At 40.4% G+C, this 20903-nt stretch overlaps 2 protein-coding genes across 3 annotated transcripts in view; one reads left to right on the forward strand and one right to left on the reverse strand.

Annotated features, from left to right (window-relative positions):
* The window catches only part of bmb (brambleberry), a 35561-nt gene extending 20388 nt beyond the window's left edge, over positions 1-15173 (reverse strand). For both annotated transcript variants that reach the window (XM_067436193.1, XM_067436192.1), the window contains exons 1-8: positions 15071-15173; positions 14284-14534; positions 12998-13126; positions 12654-12839; positions 10431-10653; positions 10204-10320; positions 2436-2615; positions 2152-2358 (exon numbers count right to left, since the gene is read on the reverse strand). In XM_067436193.1, coding sequence (XP_067292294.1) covers positions 2152-2358; positions 2436-2615; positions 10204-10320; positions 10431-10653; positions 12654-12839; positions 12998-13126; positions 14284-14520 — 1279 coding nt within the window. In that variant the 5' untranslated portion in view covers positions 14521-14534; positions 15071-15173. The remainder of the gene's footprint in view (positions 1-2151; positions 2359-2435; positions 2616-10203; positions 10321-10430; positions 10654-12653; positions 12840-12997; positions 13127-14283; positions 14535-15070) is intronic.
* An 89-nt stretch (positions 15174-15262) lies between these two features.
* On the forward strand, positions 15263-20414 carry faap24 (FA core complex associated protein 24). Its single transcript, XM_067436699.1, has 5 exons — positions 15263-15328; positions 15414-15575; positions 16195-16334; positions 18753-18908; positions 19701-20414. The coding sequence occupies exons 2-5, from the start codon at positions 15467-15469 to the stop codon at positions 19941-19943; spliced, it is 648 nt and encodes a 215-aa protein (XP_067292800.1). The 5' UTR covers positions 15263-15328; positions 15414-15466; the 3' UTR covers positions 19944-20414.
* The last annotated feature ends 489 nt before the right edge of the window (positions 20415-20903 follow it).

Here is a 20903-nt window from a genome sequence, read left to right on the forward strand (position 1 = left end):
ACTGAACCGAGACATGTTTTGCGGAGAGAATTCATGAACGGCTGATACGGAGCATGCGCGTGTCACAGACGTGTCTGATTCTGAGAACCGGTAAGCTGAGATACTGAGCATGCGTGATAGCGTCGTCTTGAACAGAACCGTTTCTCTCGGAAAACTGATGCTGATAATATGAGCACGGGGAAACGAGGATTTGTCTAAGGTTATGTTAATGTACGTTTATTTAATCTGTGTAATCTGTACTGTTTTCACGACAGTAGCGGTATTGAGTGCTTTTGCAAAACATGAATGAAGAAACGTATCCAAGATGACGACAATGATAATTATTACTATACTAAGTTTTGATTGGAAATACTTTATATGAATGTGTTTGAATACGTTTTCATCCGCCGGTATGATAGAAATAACGACATTATGTAAGGACGTAAAAGAACCGATGAGCCGTTTTTTTTAACCGGTTCAATGAAAAATGGTCCGGAAGAACCGGTTCACGGAAAAGAACTGAACTTCACATCAATATTAGGAAGATTGGACACCCGTAAGACCTTCATTCATCTTCAGAGCACAAATGAAGATATTTTTTGTTGAAAGCTGAGAAAGGCTTCAGAAAGGCCTCCATTGGCATTCAGTACATTCCCACTCACAAGACCCATACAGGCTCTAAACACATCGATACCAAGTCCATCTCACTACAGTGGCTGTACAATAATGTTACAATGCAACAAAAATAGTTACTGTGCACACAAATCAAAATAACGACTTTATCCACCAAGTTATTGACATGAACTCGACGCATGCGCGAGAATATGACACAGCTCTGCCGTTCGATTACATGACCCGGAAGAGGTCGTGCGCAGCTATCGCGTGAGTTCACGTCAGAGACCTACACGGAAGACAATATCTTGGTGGATAAATTCATTTTTTAGATTTTTTTTTGCGCACAAAAACTATTCTCGTTACTTCATAAAATTATTGTACAGCCACAGTAGTGAGATGGACTTTGTAACAAAGTCTTTAGTGCCTTTATGGGTCTTGTGAGTGGGTCAGTGGGAATGTACTGAATGCCAATGGAGGCCTTTCTGAAGCCTCTCAGCCATCAGCTTTCAACAAAAATATCTTCATTTGTGCTCCGAAGATGAACGAAGGTGTTACGGGTGTCCAACGGCATGAGGGTGAGTAATTAATGAAATAATTTTAATTTTTGGGTGAACTAACCCTTTAAATGTAAATCCTAAATATAAAAACTCAATCTTATAGTGGTGTTCAATTTGCATAAATCTGATTAATCACAGTGATCATTACGTGTTCAAAGGCTCTCTACTAGTGGCCTTCCTTCCCAAACGTAATATTTAGCACATTATATCATTGGTAGAATATAAAAATAGTTCAATACAAGCATTTTAGTTCAATATAATGCATGTCAATGTCAAACCTTTAACTGGCGAAAAAAAAAAAAAAAAAAAAAAAAGTTAAAAGGGGAGGTTATATGCTGTTTCATGCTTACTGAGCTTTTTACACTGTTAAAGACTTGGATTCCCATCCTAAACATAGACACAGTTTCAAAAACTAATGTTGGACGTTTGATGGACTACTTTGTTAAAAATACTCCTTCCGGTTTCTCACAAGTTTCAGAGAGTTTTTTTCGAGTATGGCTCGGCTTGACGTTAATAGAGCGGAAGGTCCTTGTATGGGCCGTACGGGCTCTTCTCCCGGTAGGGTGCGCGCGTGTGTGACTAGAGCGAGAGAGGAAATGCACGCCGTAAACACTCTCTCAGCTGCAGATCCAGCCGTCCGTGAACACTAATGTCGGTTATAGTCCGCGCAATACTACTCTATAGGTACTCAAGACTGACATGAGATTGACTGAAACTGAGTGTTTCACCCCCCCTTTAAAAACAGCAAATGTTAGCCATGCATGTGATTCCATCATTATAAATGGGAGTTCACAAAGCGTGTGTCAAAAAGAAATTAACATGTTTTTTTTTTCTCACTATGGTGGTAATTTGTCAATTCACATCTGGCGAATGTTTTATAAGAAGGATCCGCGTAGGAATACAGGCAGCCGGGTCAGTGCGGCTCTGTTGGCATCTCTACTAAACACTACTAATTTCATAAGGTGTCAGCAGTGGTGCAGAAATGACACTGATATAGTACCTAGTGATAGCGTGAACAACAGTAGAGTGAGCGAGACCAAGTCGAGCGCAGACTGCTGGTTGATCTCTGCAATGGCATTGATCGGCACGGTGAGGAGCAGAGAGACGCGGGAGAACGTGGCACACTGCAGGAACGACAGCAGCACCGCACACAACAGGAAGTAACCAGCGTGCATCACACACGTCCACAGAGCACGCAGACTCAGGCCTAGGAAGAGAATTAAACATGTAACCAAGACATATTCAAATATTAATACTGTTGAGTCATGTATAAACAAGTACCACCTGCCCAGCCAAGATAGCCTTGGATCATACGCAGTCTGTCCTCCAGGCGATTCTGCATATTGTCCAAATACATCAGCATGTATCCCAGAGTGCCGTTCATGCGCTCCAGCTTACTGGTGAGCTCGGAGTAGAAGCGAGCCGTGGTGTTCTGCTGCTGGAGGAAGCCGTTCAGATTGAGCTCTGGATCAACACAAACACAATCATTTCAGCTTAGCTGCCAACACCGGGCTCACTCAGTGTTCTGGGAGATCTCTAGGGAGGTACTCAGATGTTTTAATGGGATCCTATTATGCCCTTTATGAAGTCATGATTTTGTTTTGGGGGTGTACTAGAAGTTTACGGCTTTCATACTTGATTGAATACATTTTGGTTTTACCGTTCAAAAAAAAACAAAAAAAACAATCATATTACCATTTTTTAAACTAGCGAATAAGCAGATAATGAGAAAATGTTTAAATTTAGCTTTGCCTGTATTTTATATTATACTTCTCTCCCCAGTCTGGCCAGAACATGCCGTTTGGTTCCTGTTTTGATGAAGTCCCTCCTTCTGAAATGTGCTGTGATTGGTTAGCTGGCCCATTGTGTTGTGATTGGCACTTTGTTCGGGAAGTGACTCACCCCTTACCAAAACCACAGAGTCTAAGGGTGCATTCACACTTGTAGTTCGGTTAGTTTGGTCTGGACCAAAAAACAAAACATAGTCCTGGTGCGCTTACTGTTCACACTGGCATTTTTAACAACGACCCTAAAGTTACTGAACCAGAGGCATAGGGAGACGGTCACAACCTGATTGGTCGGCCTATATGACGTAGGAGCTCGCTTACCGAACATTCAAAACAATGCTGTGTGCTGGATTAAACACAATCATTTTATGCATGTACATATGGCATTATTTTTACCCGCTGAGAACTCAAAGAGCTCATAAAATGTTCAAAACATCCAAAACCGCAGCAGGATTTCCTCCGTTGAATGCAGAAAAGAGACTGCAGTTCTGTCCTGAGAAATGGGCAACACGGGTCCTTTAATGAGAAGAACCAGGTGTGCTTTTTGTGCGTTTTTTTTCTAGCATTTTTGATGCTCGGACCAAATATTGAGGAGGCACTTCCTCGTTGCTCTACGTTAGCCCTCTAAAGTTAAAGGGTTAGTTCACCAAGAATGAAATTTCTTTCATTAACTCCTCCCCCTAATGTCGTTCCACACCCGTTAGACCTCTGTTCATCTTCACACACAGTTTAAGATATTTTAGATTTAGTCCAATGCCTTTCTGTCCTTTGAATGTAAGTGTGTGCACACTTGCTGTCCATGTCCAGAAGGGAATGAAAACATCATCAGAGTAGTCCATGAGAGACATCAGTGGGTTAGTTTGACTCTTTTGAAGCGTCGACAATACATTTTGGTCCAAAAATAACAACTACGACTTTATTCAGCATGGTCTTCTCTTCCGTGCTTGTTTTCAAACCTCAAATAAAGAATCAAACGGTCGTGAATCAGCAGATTGATTCGTGATTCGTATCACCAATGTCGCGTGATTTCAGCTGTTTGCCAGTTTGACCAACGCGAATCTTGAATCATGACAGTTTGAATCTTCATTTGAGGTTTGAAAACAAGCACGGAAGAGAAGACAATGCTGAATAAAGTCGTAGTTTTTGTTATTTTTGGACCAAAATGTATTGTCGACGCTTCAAAAGAGTAACTAACCCACTGATGTCTCATATGGACTACTCTGATGATGTTTTCATTCCCTTCTGGACGTGGACAGCAAGTGGGCATACACTTACATTTAAATGACAGAAAGGCCTTGGACTAAATCTAAAATATCTTAAACGGTGTTCAGAAGATGAACGGAGGTCTTACGGGTGTGGAACGACATTAGGGCGAGTCATTAACCCTTTTAAACCGGACATGTCGTCGATGACACAGCCAACCAAGCTGTATTTAAGTTACCGTAACTCTTCAACCCTTTGCACTATCATAATTTAAATTGCTCCTGAAAGTAGACACCCTGCGCTTTCCGCCTATATACGGCTTATTACGGACATGTCATGTGAGAAATGTCGGTGAAATGGGCATAGATTCAATGTTTCATGCCTCAGTGTGTGTGTGTGTGTGTGTGTGTGTGTGTGTGTGTGTACACGCACGTAAGCGTTACATGTGTCCGTTCATGTGTTTACATGCACTACATTTATGTGTTTGCTTGTGTTCATGCGTTTACTTGTGTGTGATGTGTACATGTGTGTGTTGGCATGTGTGTAAGTAATTATTTTGTATTATTACTTCATTGTTATTTGGTTTTATTTATAACTAAGTGTTTTTGTTTATGTTTTTTACAATTTTGCTTTAACTAATGTATTTTATAATGGAAAATACATTTATAAATATATTGTGAGTTTGTAATACAAGCTCGTTTTTTTTTTTCCCCCACTGTGGCTTGTACAAATGCAAACGGGCCCTCCACAACACTACCTCAGAGGGGCCGTGGGGGTAAAGAAAAAGGCTCCTGAGTGAAAACTCTGCAATCCAGTGTCACAAAAAGACTTGTATATATGTATTATAGTTTATTCTTCAAGTTTAAAGTGTTAGATTCTTTCGTACAGTGGGTTTCTGATTTTTTCTCAATAAAAAGCAGTAAAATGTATTCCCGTTTTTGACTATTTCAATTATTTTCAAACTTACCACATACAGTGATGGTCAATAACTAATTTATTGTAAGCCAGTTGTCTTCTGAAAAAAATAACACCTTGCACTTGAGGATAGCACATTCTGTTATAATTCTACAGTCAAAAAAACAAAATATGTGAAAACGCCCCTTTTTAGCTTCAGGTTCTAAAGGATTAATGAAAGAAATGTCATTTTGGGGTGAACTAACCTTATAACGTTACTCATTTTGGATACACTGACTTTGTGTCATCAAATCAGCTGTCTATGCATCGTATCTTGTGACATTACGACTGGTTTTTGGTCCGTTTACATGTCTTTGGTCCGTGTTGCGTCCATATATCAATCGAACCGCACCAGAGTTCGTTTGGAAGCGGACCGAGAACCGTCTTTTTAGCGGTCTCGGTCCGCTTGTTTGGTGCGCACCGGGGTTCGGATAGCAGCGTTCACATATGTTCAAATGAACCGCACTAACCGAGCAATCGCACCAGGGTTCGTTTTAATAGAACCAAACATGACAAGTGTGAACGCACCCTAAATGTTAAGGATGGTGCAATTTTCAAACCAATTCAAGCAGGGTGGGGAAATTTCCCACGGTGGCCGGTGGATGCCCAATTTTACCAGCCACTTTTTCCAGAATTCAAATTCATAAATAAGTGCATTAGTATAGTATGGGGTGATTCAGGTTGATTGGGACACTTTTCCCCCAGTCATTCCAATGGCAAAAACTGTCAGAATCATTACATGCAAATATAGCCTTTATCTCAAACTGGCTGTCAAAGTGCAAAATGGCTACAAAGTTAACATCAGTGCAAGAACAAAATGTCCGCGACTTAAAGAGGGGGTGAAACACTCAGTTTCAGTCAATCTCATGTCAATCTTGAGTACCTATAGAGTAGTATTGCATCCTTCATATATCCGAAAAGTCTTTAGTTTTATCATATTTATAAAAGAAATATGGGCTGTACCGAGTCTTTCCGGAAAAAACCGAGCGGCTGGAGGCGTATCGAGTGGGCGGAGCTAAAGAATGTGCACAAAGCGGTGACGTCCTCAAGCGTGGAGAAACCCATCGCTATCTCAGCTAATACAGATAATGATCCAGAATCAAATCTGAGGCTGAAATAAATTGAGCAGGAGAAACGGCAACATCAGGACGTCCGTCTCTGTGGTATGGACTGTATTTAGTGGCCTGTCAACATTTGTGTGTCTTTACTCTCAGTTTATGAGGACATGATTCGGTTTATGGACTATTGTAAGTGACTAGACCTTAGAGGTAGCAAGCAAAACGGTTTTGCACGTCAGAGTCAGACTAGTGTTATACAGAACAACAATGGAGTCCGTTAGCGCATTTGAATGACGAAGCACGCGATCGTGTCGTTTACTGATGTTTACTCACGTGACGATAGCCGACAGCACAGACATTTGAAGCAGTTTAACTCACCGGCTGCTTCCAAAGCAGGACCGAACCTTTACCGCTGGGACCGCTCCGTCAAAAACACACTTCTTTGGTATGATTTGGTGAAGTCCTGTGACCACAGTGGCGTAGAGATCCACTTTGCGACGCGACTGAAGCGATGTTGTGAGGCTTCCCGTCATTTCTGCGTTCAAATCGGTTCAAATGCAGCGCTGCTGTCCCAGAATGCTGTGCTGAAGCGTTGAAGTCGCTCGACGTCACCCATAGGAATAAAGTGGAGCGCGGCGCGACATAAGTGTTCACGGACGACTGGATCTGCACCTGAGAGACTGTTTACGGCGTGCATTTCCTCTCTCTCGCCCTAGTCACGCGCGCGCACCCTACCGGGAGAAGAGCCCATACGGCCCATACAAGGACCTTCCGATCTATTTAACGTCAAGCCGACCCATACTCGAAAAAAACTCTCCGAAACTTGTGTGAAATCGGAAGGAGTATTTTTAACACAGAAATACTCCATCAAACGTCCAACATTAGTTTTTGAAACTTTGTCTATGTTTAGGATGGGAATCCAAGTCTTTAAAGGTGTAAAAAGCTCAGTATGCATGAAACAGCATTTCACCCCCCCTTTAAAGTGAATGCTCAGGAGTCAGGATTAGTCCCATGCAGGTTAAACTCACAGCACATGCAGTGATGAAGCGCAGTATTCAGAACAGAACCGCCGATCATGAGCTGCTCATGTAAACGGTGCGCTTTGCTTTCCTTACGTTTCGAATTGTTTCGTAATCATTTAAAGGAAAGCATTTTAAGCTTTCTATACACATTTCATATGTCCGTGAGAAGTAGCCTATAAACGGTTTCAGAATATTTATGAGAGGCGCTCCAGTTCATGTGCAATGTGTCACGATTATTGCCTTCTATAGCCTATACGCTTATTGTTTTTAAATACAGGCAATTGGTTGAAACCTTGATTAAAATTAAGGTACAATTTATACACAATGAAATTCACTGGATAATAAGTTTGTAATAACACTTCTCTAAATAAATGTACATGACGATCCATGTTTTTCTCCCGTGTACAGGGTTTTTTTTTCCACAGTGGATGCATAAGTCTCATATTTCATAATAAAGACTTGTTCTTGATTTTGCATTCCTCCTGACAAAAATAGACATATCTAGTAATTTTTAATCATAGCCTACCTTGCATGTTAACCGGCAACCCTACAGTTGTGTAAAATAAGTTCTTTAAAATAAATTATTATTGAATATTTTTATTATTAAAGGATTAATTAAGCGATTTAACATAAGGCTTTGTATCCTGCTGAATTTGTGCTGTGACTCTCGCACACGACACGTTCAGCTTTTAATTGTAGTGTCTGTTCTCCACCTAAAATGATTTTATAAAAACAAACACGTGAGAAAGTGATCCAGTAGCCGTGGCTTTGGGATAGGGCTGGGCGATATGGCCAAAAAAAAAAAATCCCCGATTTTTTGCCAAAAAATTCGATTTACGATTTTAATCGATTTTTTTTCCCCTCCTACTTAAAATCAATCTGCATGACAAAGAAATTGTTTAAAACAAGTTAACTTTATTTTGTTTAGGTAAAATAATTGCGGCTTGGTAGAGCACCTACCTGGGGTGCAAAACTTTCAGCATGGGAATAACCCAGACCATTCCACAGCATAAATGGGCACCATATCTTTTGCAATATACAGTATACATATCAAAGGTTTATTAATTGATATGCAGATCAAATTAACTTTTATTAACAACAGTAATGTGCAAAAAAGTATAGGGAAAATTTTAATGTTATGCTATTTAATAATATGCTAATGTTATTATTAAATATAGATTACCATTGTTCTTTAATATTCTCACACTGAACGACAGCTTCAGTTATTATAAAATGAGCTCTTTACCTGCTTTCTGTGTAATTTAGTTTTTTCATGAGACTTTGTGACTTCATACTTTTCTCCATATATTAGGGAGTGGAAAGGCTAATAAGTGCTCTTCTCCTGCTGGTTATAGTGGTGGGCACTGCATATCTTTTTTTAATAAAAAATGCTTTTTGCCACAAAATGGATTAAACATTTCAAAAAAATAACTAAAATACTATTCCTTTCACAAAACCCCTTTAACCTTTTAGTTTTACAAACCATCACATTAAAAATAGCATATTTTAGATATTTAGAGCTTTGAAGTGCTGGAAATAAGTGCAGACAGTACGTGTACAAATAAGTGTAGCCTACGAAACCGCAAAAGGTTGTACGAATCCTGAGATAAATATTGACATCAACATTAAATCCATGTGGTTTTACTACAGTAAATCATGGTGAATGTTGGTGATTTGTGACTGAAACCCCTGACCTTCGCTCATGTTGTCTCCATGTCAGCTCTGTTTGATCTGATATCTGTGGTTTATAACAGAATTCTGCGCCGAACGCTTCCACTAGATCACAGTAGCGCTGTTATTAATTCTATGGTGAATTTAAACGCTCTCTCTCTCTGGATCTCCAGCGCTGTGTATTGTGTCTGTCCCGAGATCGGCTCGTGTACGAGCTCGCTCATATTTGTGGTCCGCGCAGCTCAAATGAGCGCAGTTCCGTTCAGACTTCAAACACACTTTGCAGCGGGGTATTGTTAATAGTTCTGTGTAAAACTGAACCAATGACACTGTATGTGTTGTCCTTGTTGTTTGTGTATCTCTGTGGCACTGGCAAACGCGCGGGGAGGGATGAGCCATTACGGGAGCGTCGGCGGATTTTAAAGAAAAAAAACCCATTTTCATTCACAAAAATCGACATGAAACTACAAACTCGAATTAATCCATAAAATCGATTTATCGCCCAGCCCTACTTTGGGAGTGACCTCGTAAGGCAGCAAAGCAAGTGCATTCTGGGAATGGAAGTCTTTCATCCCCATGAGAACTACATTCTGTCTTTTCTCAGTCTAGAAGGCACCAAATTCAAAAATAAATTTCATATTTCTACTACATTAATGACCCAGTTTAAATACAAAGTTAATGCTAAATCACTGAAGTAACCCTTTAATAATCAAAGTGTTATTGTAATAGTAATATCTTTTAAATTTGTGTTAAATATTATTGTATATTATTAGCAATAACCAAAGAAATGACAAAAAATGCAATTTTAACAAGAACAAATCGCAATTCGATATTTTTCCCCAAATCGTGCAGCCATAATATAACTTTTTTTTAGACGAACAGTTATATTAAAAATATCCTGGCTAATTCAAGCTTCAATATGATGATTCAATTTTTAAACTGCCATTTATAATGGCAGCTTCAAAATTTGACGGCAAAAAAAAGTGAAGCTATCCATCATAAGTGCTCCACATGGCTCTGGGGGTTAATAAAGGCCTTCTAAAGTGAATCAATGCATCTGGCAATAAAAAAGGCTTTTATTAACCCCTGTATCTGTGTGTGGAGCACTTTTAGGATTGTTGTGCTTTCTTCTGCCATTCACTGCCATTACAAAGCTTGGAAAAGCCAGCACATTTAAAAAAATATATGTATACAACTCTGATCGTATTAATCTGAAAGAAGATACACCTAGGATGACTGGAGGGTGAGAAAATCAGGGGGTCATTTTTATTTTGGGGTGAACTAACCATTTAAAACGTAAAAAAACCAAAAAAAATCCAAACTTTTGACAGGTAGTATATCACTGAAGAGTAATCACCCATTTTATGGTAGATGTCCTGAGCACTTCCTCGGACCACAGCCAGGTCATCAAGAATCGCCTGATGTCCTTCCTGCACTTCTGCTGTCTGATCCTTCAGCTGCCCACTTACATTCTCTGTAAACATAAAACCGAGATAATGAAACTCTCAATAACAGGTCTTTGATTTTAAATGCTGATAAGTTCAACGGTCATCCTTGAAGAACATGCATCGATCTGTGACTGACCCATTCTTTGTGTAATGCCCTGAATCAGTTGAGCCACCAGCAGCTGCCCGGTGCTGATGAGAGCCTTCTCCTGTGCCAATCTCTGCAGATTCTCACTGATAGAAGCATCCAGCTGTTCCTGCCCTTCCTTTAGTGCCCCTTGCTGGAGCTGTAGGGCACTGTGACCCTCCAGTAGCCTGTCCAGTGAGGCAGCGGTCATTTCCCTCAGCTCGTTCTGACCCTCCTGCAGATCGACATGAATAAAGAACGATAAACCAGGAAAGTCAACCTAAGAATTGTATTCACAACCCATTTTACCCATAATCTGACATTTCACAATGAGATGAAGGAAAAAAAAGAGCTTTTATCCATCTAATCCATTAATAAGTTCATGGATTGTGGAGAACTATTCCACTCGAGAAACTGCTGACACTACAAGGATGGGAAGGCTGAAGGAGATGTTAAATTTCTCCCAATAATAAAATTTTTTAGACAAGCTAGATGAACAATCAGAGTTATGTTAAAAAATATAATTGCTCTTCCTAGCTTTATAAAAGAAATGAATCCAGATGATGAATAGAGTTCTTCTGAAGCAAAGTGATGTGTTTATGTAAAAAAAAAAAAAAAAAACATTTAAACGCAAGTTGACTTCCTGCAAAAGTAACCCCTGACGCGATGTATGGTGTAGGACAGGGATGGGCACTTCCAGTCCGGGAGGGGCAATATCCTGCAGAGTTTAGCTACGACCCTAATTAAACACACCTGAACCAGCTAATCAACGGCTTCAGGATTAGGCTGTGTTCCTAGACACACATTTGCAGACCCTAAGCACTTCCCCTCAGGGAAATCCCTGCCGCCATTTTGAAGTGTGTTCCACTTCGTGAAGTGGACATGGGACGTTTTTATGGACATCATATGGATTTTGACCAAGGGAGCGAATCTACTTCATATGTACACTTCAGGCACCTTCATATACCACAATGCAACATGATTACAGCATATCGCTAAATTTAACTCACCACAAACAACCATATTTTAAAGGGATACTTCACCGCATTCATATTAAACTATGTTATTCCCTTAACTAAAACGAGTTCCTCTGAATGTGGTAATCTACCTGACGCGCTGTGACAATCAGATAGCATTTAGCTTTGCCCACTTTGCCCAGTTCATTCACTATGGTACCAAACAGAGATCAAGTTAGAAGTGACCAAACACCTCCACGGTTTCCCTATTTAAATACAGTTACACCAATAGCTGAACGATCAAGTGTGGTGACGCTTTTTTAAGCGGATTAAAAAAGAGAACTATAATGTATGGCGGAATAGCACTTCTGAGAGTACTTTGACTCGGCGCAGTAAAAAGTCCCGGCTGAAACTTCCTCCCTCACGTCTCTCATTTCTGCCTATAGGGGGGAGGGGGAGACGTGAGGGAGGATTTTTCAGCCGGGACTTTTTACCCCAAGCACACCTACATTAGCCTAGAAATCTAGACGCACCCTAGTGGCCGCAAATCTAATTTGCCCGCAAGATTTCTCTTTTCTCTGAGAAAAGAACAGCACTGAAGTCATTCTTAATGACTAGATAGAGCGGATGTTTAATCTATCAACGAGCTCTGGTTGGTTGTACCGCTATCCAATTGCATGCAGAGGGAGTTTGAAAGACAACCATTTATCCCGCCCCTCAGACAGAGCTGTCAATGGAGAGTTTCCAGACCAAACATCTTGATGTGGGTCTGGCTTGTCAGGCTACAAGTCGCCCAAACTGACATGAAAAAATAGGCAGGCGCCGAAAAGCGTGCTGTTTGCATCCCTGCTTGTTAGTCAAAGAAAAGCTTTTATAGACACCAGGCCGAGAAAACAGTCCTGTGCTGCATACTGACGTCTCTGCACGACGAAACGCCTCTAATCCAGTAGCCCCGCCCACCGACTCATGGAGGGCTCGTGCCAGCTGGTCAACAACAATAAACATGCCGAGGAAGATTAAGATATTGCGCTATTCCTGGTTGTGGAAGAACACAGACGCTGCATAAGCTTCCTTCGGATCCAAATATCAGGAATGTGTGGTTGAACTTTATTTTTAATGAAGTTCCAGCTCACGTGGGGAAGACATGTTCACTTCAGTTCACTGCGGGATCGTTTGTAAACAAATCTCTGGTCAATGCCGGATTTTTAGTATTTCACTGCGATAATACTACAACTTGCACCTTTAAGAGCAGGGGGGAAAGAAATTATTTATAACACACCTTTAAGTCTTTCATAGCATCCAGTTGACTACTTGCAGTGGAAATCAGGGCGTTGACGGTAAGCTCCGCTCGCTTGCGAAAGTGCTGCTGGCGTGTGGCATAACACACGGCACGTGCTCGGTTACTGACAATGTGATACGCATTCCATGTGTCCGAGTCCATGACCGCTGTGCACTCTTTAATAGACTGCAGAAAGAGAGACACTCATTATTCATTTTTCAGACTCAATGAATTCTAGATGCTAAACTACATGACTAGAAATACTCGTTTTAACCGGCAGAATGACAGGTATTTCACTGAAAAACAGTTCAGCAGGTTCAGGACCTGAAATAAAACATGCATACCATTTCTTCGGTACAAGGGTATGTCCTGCGACCCTCCACCTCTGATTGGCAGTTGAACAAAGCCACGCCCAGTTTAGCCAACTGCTCTTCTGAAAGGCCGCTGCAAGTGGCTTTGAGCTCAGCAACAACCTATTAAAAAAAAACTGAATAACTAAAAATCATAAAGTCAGCATGACGAACATTGTATCAGTGTTTTAAAGTCCTCATGAAATCAAAATTGATCCATTTACTTTGTTAGCACACGTTACAGATCTTGAAGTGAACAATTAATCTGTGCAAGTTAATGCACAGAAAGAAAAAAGAAAACAATGTGTTTGTTTTGGTAATCTTTTATTCTTTTCAAAATCTGAAAGGTTACTCCCAGTCTGGAATGGCGTTCCTTGTCGGATGACGGCAGTTTGACAGCTTGGGTTTGAATATCCTTAACCTCACCCCTCCAACCGTTAGTCTGCTACAGTGTTGGGCAAGCTACTCTAAATAATTCATTAATTAATTACTAGTTTACTTAATACTAATTACTTTTTAAATTACTTTCTAAATCCTATAGCAACCTTGAGTTAAGCAATTCAACGAAAGACATGAAATGGCTCTGTTTTAATTAATTCAACATTTTCAAATAAATATAAAACTACATAAAATTACTCTAATGTGTGGATGGAGGACCACCAGATCAAGACATGTCATGGCCAGCCCAATCTCCAGACCTAAACCCCATTGAAAACCTCTGGAATGCGATCAAGAGGAAGATGGATGGTCACAAGCCATCAAACAAATCCGAGCTGCAGGAATTCTTGCATCAGGAGTGGCATAAAGTCACCCAAAATCAATGAGAGAGACTGGTGGAGAGCACGCCGAGACGCATGAAAGATGTGATTCAAAATCAGTTATTCCACCAAATATTGATTTCTGAACTCTTCCCAAGTTAAAAAATTAGTATTGTGTTGTTTAAAAATGAATATGAAGTTATTTTCCTTTCCATTAGTCGAGGTCTGACAACACTGCATATTTTTTTGTTATTTTGACCAGCTGTTGCTTTCTGCAAATAAATGCTCTAATTTTATTAGGAATTTGGGACAAACGTTGTCAGTAGCTTATAGAATAAAACAAAAATGTTAATATTACCCAAAAACACATACCTGTAAATAGTAAAACCAGAGAAACTGATAATTTAGCACTGGTCTTAATTTTTCCAGCGCTGTATATTAATCATGCTATAATTTATCATGCTATAAATCATTTTATTTATTTTTTTGCATGGTAAAACTAACACACATACACTCGCTTACCCGAAAATGGCAGCTGTCCAGAGGACTGAGGTCCATCTGCTTTGCCTCAGCCAAAAACTTCTCATCCACGACAGTCATTTCAAAGGCAGGGGTCTCTCCCTGGAGCAGAATGGAGGCGATCGGCTCCTGTGGAGGAGGAGCAGGAGCGGGTTCTGGCTTCTTCAGCCAGTCAAAGAAAGCATCCACCTCACCATACTGCACACTTAACAGCATCAGCGGCACAAACCAGGGACCCATCCTCAGAAATGACCCTGCACACAGCAAATGGAAATAAGGGGGAGAGCACACATTTCCCTTATTTTGAGTGTGAGCCTGAAAATGCAACAAGAATGCTACTATAACAAATGTATGGCATACTGAGCATTTAATACCACCCTGCAGTCTCAATTTTTATTAATACAAGTCTCCTTAACAAGACTTTTTTTGCTGTCAGAAAACCATCTACTTCACATTATTAAGTGTGCACTATTGACAGACAGTGCCCTAGTGTGGTATTAGTTTGTGTGCACCATTGACACTATCCTAGTGTTTGTCCATGGGATTGAAACATGCCCGGGCTTGGATCCTCTCACAGCTGACTGGAATCACAGACAGTGAACCAAAACGGTCCGATTGCACATTATCTCACTAATGCATCGTTGATTGTACGAACTGTATTGGATTTTAACGACCTGCATTTTATTCAGAAATGCATGTTATAAAATAAATTTAGGATATAACGTGTATATCCAAATGATTTAATCGAGATAACAGTGACCTTTTGAATTCACACATTCTCTGGACTTACCTTAAAATGCGGCACACAGACTGCACGATAAAACTTCAGATGAGATTAATCCATTAACACTTCAGCTGAACGGAGAATAAACTCATCTAAACGCTCTTGTGTGTATTCGACTGTTTAAATGGACTCGCAACAGCCAATCAGCGACAGCGTGATGCTACAGAAGCATCGCGAGATTTGTTAGTTGAAACAGGCGCGAGATTTAACGAGACTCGAGTGTTTTGTGAATGTCGGAAATGAGAGATTGTTTACGATAAAAGGGTGGGTTTATATCTCCGTTATGTAAGACTACATATGTAAGGCTTATATGTTTTTGAGCTTCTTAAAGATATGTTTTTGTTTGTAGCTTCTGGATAGAGCCATCGCAGTACAGTATTGATCAGATTGATTGTTTGTGGTATGGAATGTAAACCGGTTCCGGTGAAGCTCCTGAACGCGTCTCCGCCATACGGACACATGATCTGTCACGAGAGGTGGAGAGCGTCGACGCTCGCGCAGGGATTTAAAGGTGATTCACAACTGTGTGGGTTTGGATATTTGGACGTAAATAGAGTTAATAAACGCTCTTAAACGACATGTTCATATTCTCCTTATTTGATTTGACGTTATAAACGTTCTTGAAGTGAGCAAGACATAGAGGTTGAAACTTATTTTCTCTCTCTCTCTCTCTCTCTCTCTCTCTCTCTCTCTCTCTCTCTCTCTCTCTCTCTCTCTCTCTCTCTCTCTCTCTCTCTCTCTGTGTGTGTGTGTGTTATAAACTAAGTTTGACTTATGTTGTAATATTTTCTTCTATTATTTTGTTTATTAGTATTTACCGGTATTTTTCGCATATAGCTTTAGGACCACATTTTCCCACAATGTAACATAAACCTGAGATCACCTACATTGTGGGACCAGCCAGCGGTCCCCACAATGTGAATAGATTCATAAACATACTAAATTGTTTGACGATGGGTATGTTTAGGGGTAGTGTTAGTGTCAGGAGAGTACAGTATAAAAAACATTATGTCTATAGAGAGTCCATGTAACACACATTCAAGTGTGTGTGTGTAGCTAGATGTTCATGAGATGCCCTCTGTCTTCTAGAAAGCCTGACGAGCTGCTGATGTTCCTGCTCTCTCTTGCAGGCAGTGTGAAGATGATCTTTGAGGAGGAGCTGGGTGTCGTGGACTTCTGTCTCGGGAATAAGACGTGTGTCCTCTATGTATCAGAAAGTGATCTGGTGGCAGGAAACGGCTACAGGAGGAAGATTGTCCGATTCAGAAATGTAAATCCGATTTTATCTGCTTTTGTCTGGTACTCTAAATTTGTATCTTTATTTCATATTGGGATAATTTACATTTTAAATATTGGTGGTCAAACATTTGGATGAATGTGTGGAGCAGTTATATGATGGATAGATGCACTTTTATGATGGCTGGGTTAGGGCGGGGTTATATCAAAAAATTAAATCTCGATATTTTCAGGGATTTTCTCGATAACGATAATTAGACGATATTTTGCTGAGTTCGTTATTGTAATATTACCTTGGTGCTGGTGATAATAAGACACAATAGGGCTGTTACCAATCAAATTAAATGAGTATCTACAAAATGCATCTTCGCAATGGAGGAAGCAGAAGCTGTATTTGAAGTGGCATTTGCACAGACTGTTTAATGGGCTTCGAGGTGACAAATAACCTTTAGTAATGCATAAATAACGTTTTGATGTTTTAAACACATAATGTTGAATATTGATATTTGAATTTAATAAGTGACTTATATTTTAGACACCATATTGCCAATGTTTACTCTATTTCGCCAACAAGAATAGTTCAAAACAAAGTCACAGCAGTAATCGCGTCTCTGAGCAACACACAGTGTTTTCCTTACTGAATAAATCAGCTTTTTGAACAAATCATTTGAATCAATGTTTTAGTGAATAAGACAGATTAATATAGTCAAATGATTCGTTCCTGAATTAGTCGTTTGAATGAATTGTTTGAATATCAATGACTCAATCATTAACAGTGACTTGCTGCTGCCTAGTGGTGGTTTTAGTTTCACATTTAAAGATGACCTTTTATAGCCTGACAAGCCAGACACACATCAAGATGTTTGGTCAGGAAACTCACCATTGACGGCTCAATCTGAGGGGCGGATAAACGGTTGTCTGTCAAACTCCCTCTGCACGCGATAGGATAGCGCTACACCAACCAGAGCAACGGAGGTGAAGCAGAGCTCGTTGATAGATTAAACTTTCGCCGTATCCGGTCGGCTAAACTCCGAACACATCTTCCCTTCTTAAGAATGACTTCAGTGCCGTTCTTTGTTCTTTTCTCAGAGAAAAGCTTAACTCCAAGTCTTCCAGAGTCGCGGTTAAAGCTGATTCGAAAGACCGCCGTTCGCCAGCTTCTGTGTTTACTAGAAGCACGCAAACGCAACTCGGCCGTCATTATATTAAGCCCCGCCCACCGACTCTATACACGATGTGATTGGCCCGTCCAGAGTTAGGAATACAGCTCAGAAGGGTATTGAGAGTTCCTAGACGACACTCGCGGGCAGATTAGATTTGCTGCCGCTAGGGTGCGTCTAGACTTCTAGGCTAGACCTTTTATAATGGATAGATGCACTTATGTAAATAGATGCACTTATGATGGATAGATTCACTTTTATGGCCGATAGATGCACGTTAATAAGGATAGATAAACTTTTATGACGAATGGATGCACTTTTGATGGATCGATACACTTTATTTGGGGGGGGGGGTTATCTATTGTTTTACTTTTGTTTTACAATCTTTTGTTTTTCATTTAGTGCTGCCAGCTACATATGATATTAATGTTTCCCAGAAGACAAAATTATCATTTACACAGATAAAGTATGGCTCTGCTTTTCAGTGTTGTTATGTTTAAAGGCTTAGTTCACCCAAAAATGAAATGTCTGTCATTAACTCCTCACCCTAATGTCGTTCCTCACCCGTAAGACCTCCGTTCATCTTCACACACAGTTTAAGATATTTTACATTTAGTCCGAGAGCGTATGCAAGTGTATGCACACTATACTGTCCATGTCCAGAAAGGGAATAAAAACATCATCACAGTAGTCCATATGAGACATCAGTGGGTTAATTAGAGTCTCTTGAAGCATCAGAAATGCATTTGGGTCCAAAAATAACAAAAACTACGACTTTATTCAGCATTGTCTTCTCTTCCGCATTTGTTTTAAATCCTCAAAGAAAGATTCAAATGGATCGTAAATCAGATAAATCGGATCGTGTGTCAAACTGCAAACTGATCGTGAAATCAAATGACATTGGCGATCGATTCACTGATCCATAACCGTTTGAATCTTTATTTGAGGATTTAAAACAAATGCGGAAGAGAAGACAATGCTGAATAAAGTCGTAGTTTTTGTTATTTTTGGACCCAAATGTATTTTGGATGCTTCAAGAGACTCTGATTAACCCACTGATGTCTCATATGGACTACTGTGATGATGTTTTTATTCCCTTTCTGGACATGGACAGTATAGTGTGCATGCACTTGCATACGCTCTCGGACTAAATATAAAATATCTTAAACTGTGTGTGAAGATGAACGGAGGTCTTACGGGTGTGGGACGACATTAGGGTGAGGAGTTAATGACAGACATTTCATTTTTGGTTGAACTAACCCTTTAAGATGAAACCGCCCTTATTCCTCCAGGCTAACAGCGGTCTGCAGGGTATTGTTATTGTGGAGAAGACGCGTCTGAGTGAACAGTACTTCGGCGAGCTGCAGAAGTTCGTGGTGTTGGAGCTGGGTCTGACTCTGCTGCCTGTGTCCACACCGGCTGAAGCCGCTCAGCTCATAGCGCAGCTGGTCAGTCAATATCGCTTAATTTCTCTATAGCATACTTGCACAGGCATATTTGACTCTATACATAGAAAATAAAATGAATAAACTCTGATATACCTGCTGAATGTATTTTAAATAGCATGCAAGACATTAAGCCATACATACTTATCAGTTTTATCAAAATAGTGTTGCCCCCCTTTTGCAACCGAAACAGCCCTGACCCGTCGATGCATTGAGTCCTCTAGACACCTTAAGGTGCGCTGTGGTATCTGGCACCAATATGTTAGCAGCAGATCCTTTAAGTCCTGTAAGTTGCGAGGTGGGGCCTCCATGGATCGGAATTGTTTGTTCAGCACATCCCACAGATGCTCGATTGGATTGAGATCTGGGGAACTTGGAGGGCAAGTCAACACCTCAAACTCATTGTTGTGCTCCTCAAACCTTTCCTGAACCTTTTTTGCTTTGTGGCAGGAGAGCATTATCTGCTGGAAGAGGCAGTTTTTGAGATGCTCTTACCCAGTAGTCTAGCCATCACAATTTGGCCCTTGTTAAACTTGTTTAAATCCTTACACTTGCCCATTTTCCTGCTTCTAAAACGTCCACTTTGAGGACAAAATGTTCACTTGCTGCCTAATATATCCCACCCACTAACAGGAGCCGTGATGAAGTGATAATCAGTGTTATCCACTTCATCTGTCAGTGGTCATAATGTTATGCCTGATCGGTGTATGTTCACACATACTTCAAGCAGAGAAATGTCATGTAAGAATATGATGTTGTTTCAGTGCTGGTCAGAAGGCGTTTTTCATTGTGCAGGTTCTTGGCGAGAGCAAGGAGAACCCGTTCCGCAGGAAGAGCGTGTCCAGACTGCTGGAGCCGGTGGTGCTGGGTCTGGTCCAGCAGATTCCTGGAGTTGGGAAGGTGAAGGCCATGCTGCTCCTCCAGAGATTTCCCAGCATCCATCAGCTCGGTAGTGCTTCAGCACATGAACTAGAGCCCATAGTGGGACAGGCAACAGCCCAGCATATCACAGCCTTCTTCAACAGCCCGTTCACATAGCAGGCTATCACGAGCTGAAGTTGGGAAGTAAGCCAGTAAACACCATTAAGCATTTTTTTAAACTGTGCCTTTGATTCGATTGCACTAACATTCTCTATATAAGTCTACAGAAGTGTCATTGTTTATGATGTAGTGAAACTCAATAATAGTATAATGGCTAATTCAAACTTTGCCACACTTTATATACATTTCTGCATTGAACAGTAGAACTTGCAACAAAAGGACAAAAGGTGGCGCTGAAGATGCATGCACTTTGTTTGTTTTTTTTTTTAAAGCATTAAATATCAGAAAAAAAGCTTAGAATCAACTTTTTGGAAGCATAATTACAACAACATAAACTGAATTAGCACTAAAGCCTTACAATTGTATTTACAATAATATGATTTTAAAAGGTTTGTTATTCAACCTCTACATTAAAGGGTTAGTTCACCCAAAAATGAAATGTCTGTCATTAACTCCTCACCCTAAAGTCGTTCCTCACCCGTAAGACCTCCGTTCATCTTCACACACAGTTTAAGATATTTTATATTTAGTCCGAGAGCGTATGCAAGTGTATGCACACTATACTGTCCATGTCCAGAAAGGGAATAAAAACATCATCACAGTAGTCCATATGAGACATCAGTGGGTTAATTAGAGTCTCTTGAAGCATCCAAAATACATTTGGGTCCAAAAATATCCAAGACTTTATTCAGCATTGTCTTCTCTTCCTGGGACCTGTTCTCCGTACGTCGCTAACTCAGTTAGCTGGATTTGACTGTTGATAATTTGGCTTGATCTCGGATTGTTTGGTTCTTTGAAGCTCATCCTGGGGCCTGTACCATGAAGCTGGTTTAGCTGGCTAGCCAGACATGTTTAAGCTTAGTTTGTGCCAATCCTGGGTTTTAGGTACCATTAAAGGGGTTTGGCTTTTAGCTGTGTTCATCGCCATAGTAACTTACGCTCCACAGCCAACCTGTT

This window comes from Pseudorasbora parva, chromosome 25, assembly GCF_024679245.1.
Source record: "Pseudorasbora parva isolate DD20220531a chromosome 25, ASM2467924v1, whole genome shotgun sequence".
Classification (NCBI taxonomy): domain Eukaryota; kingdom Metazoa; phylum Chordata; class Actinopteri; order Cypriniformes; family Gobionidae; genus Pseudorasbora; species Pseudorasbora parva.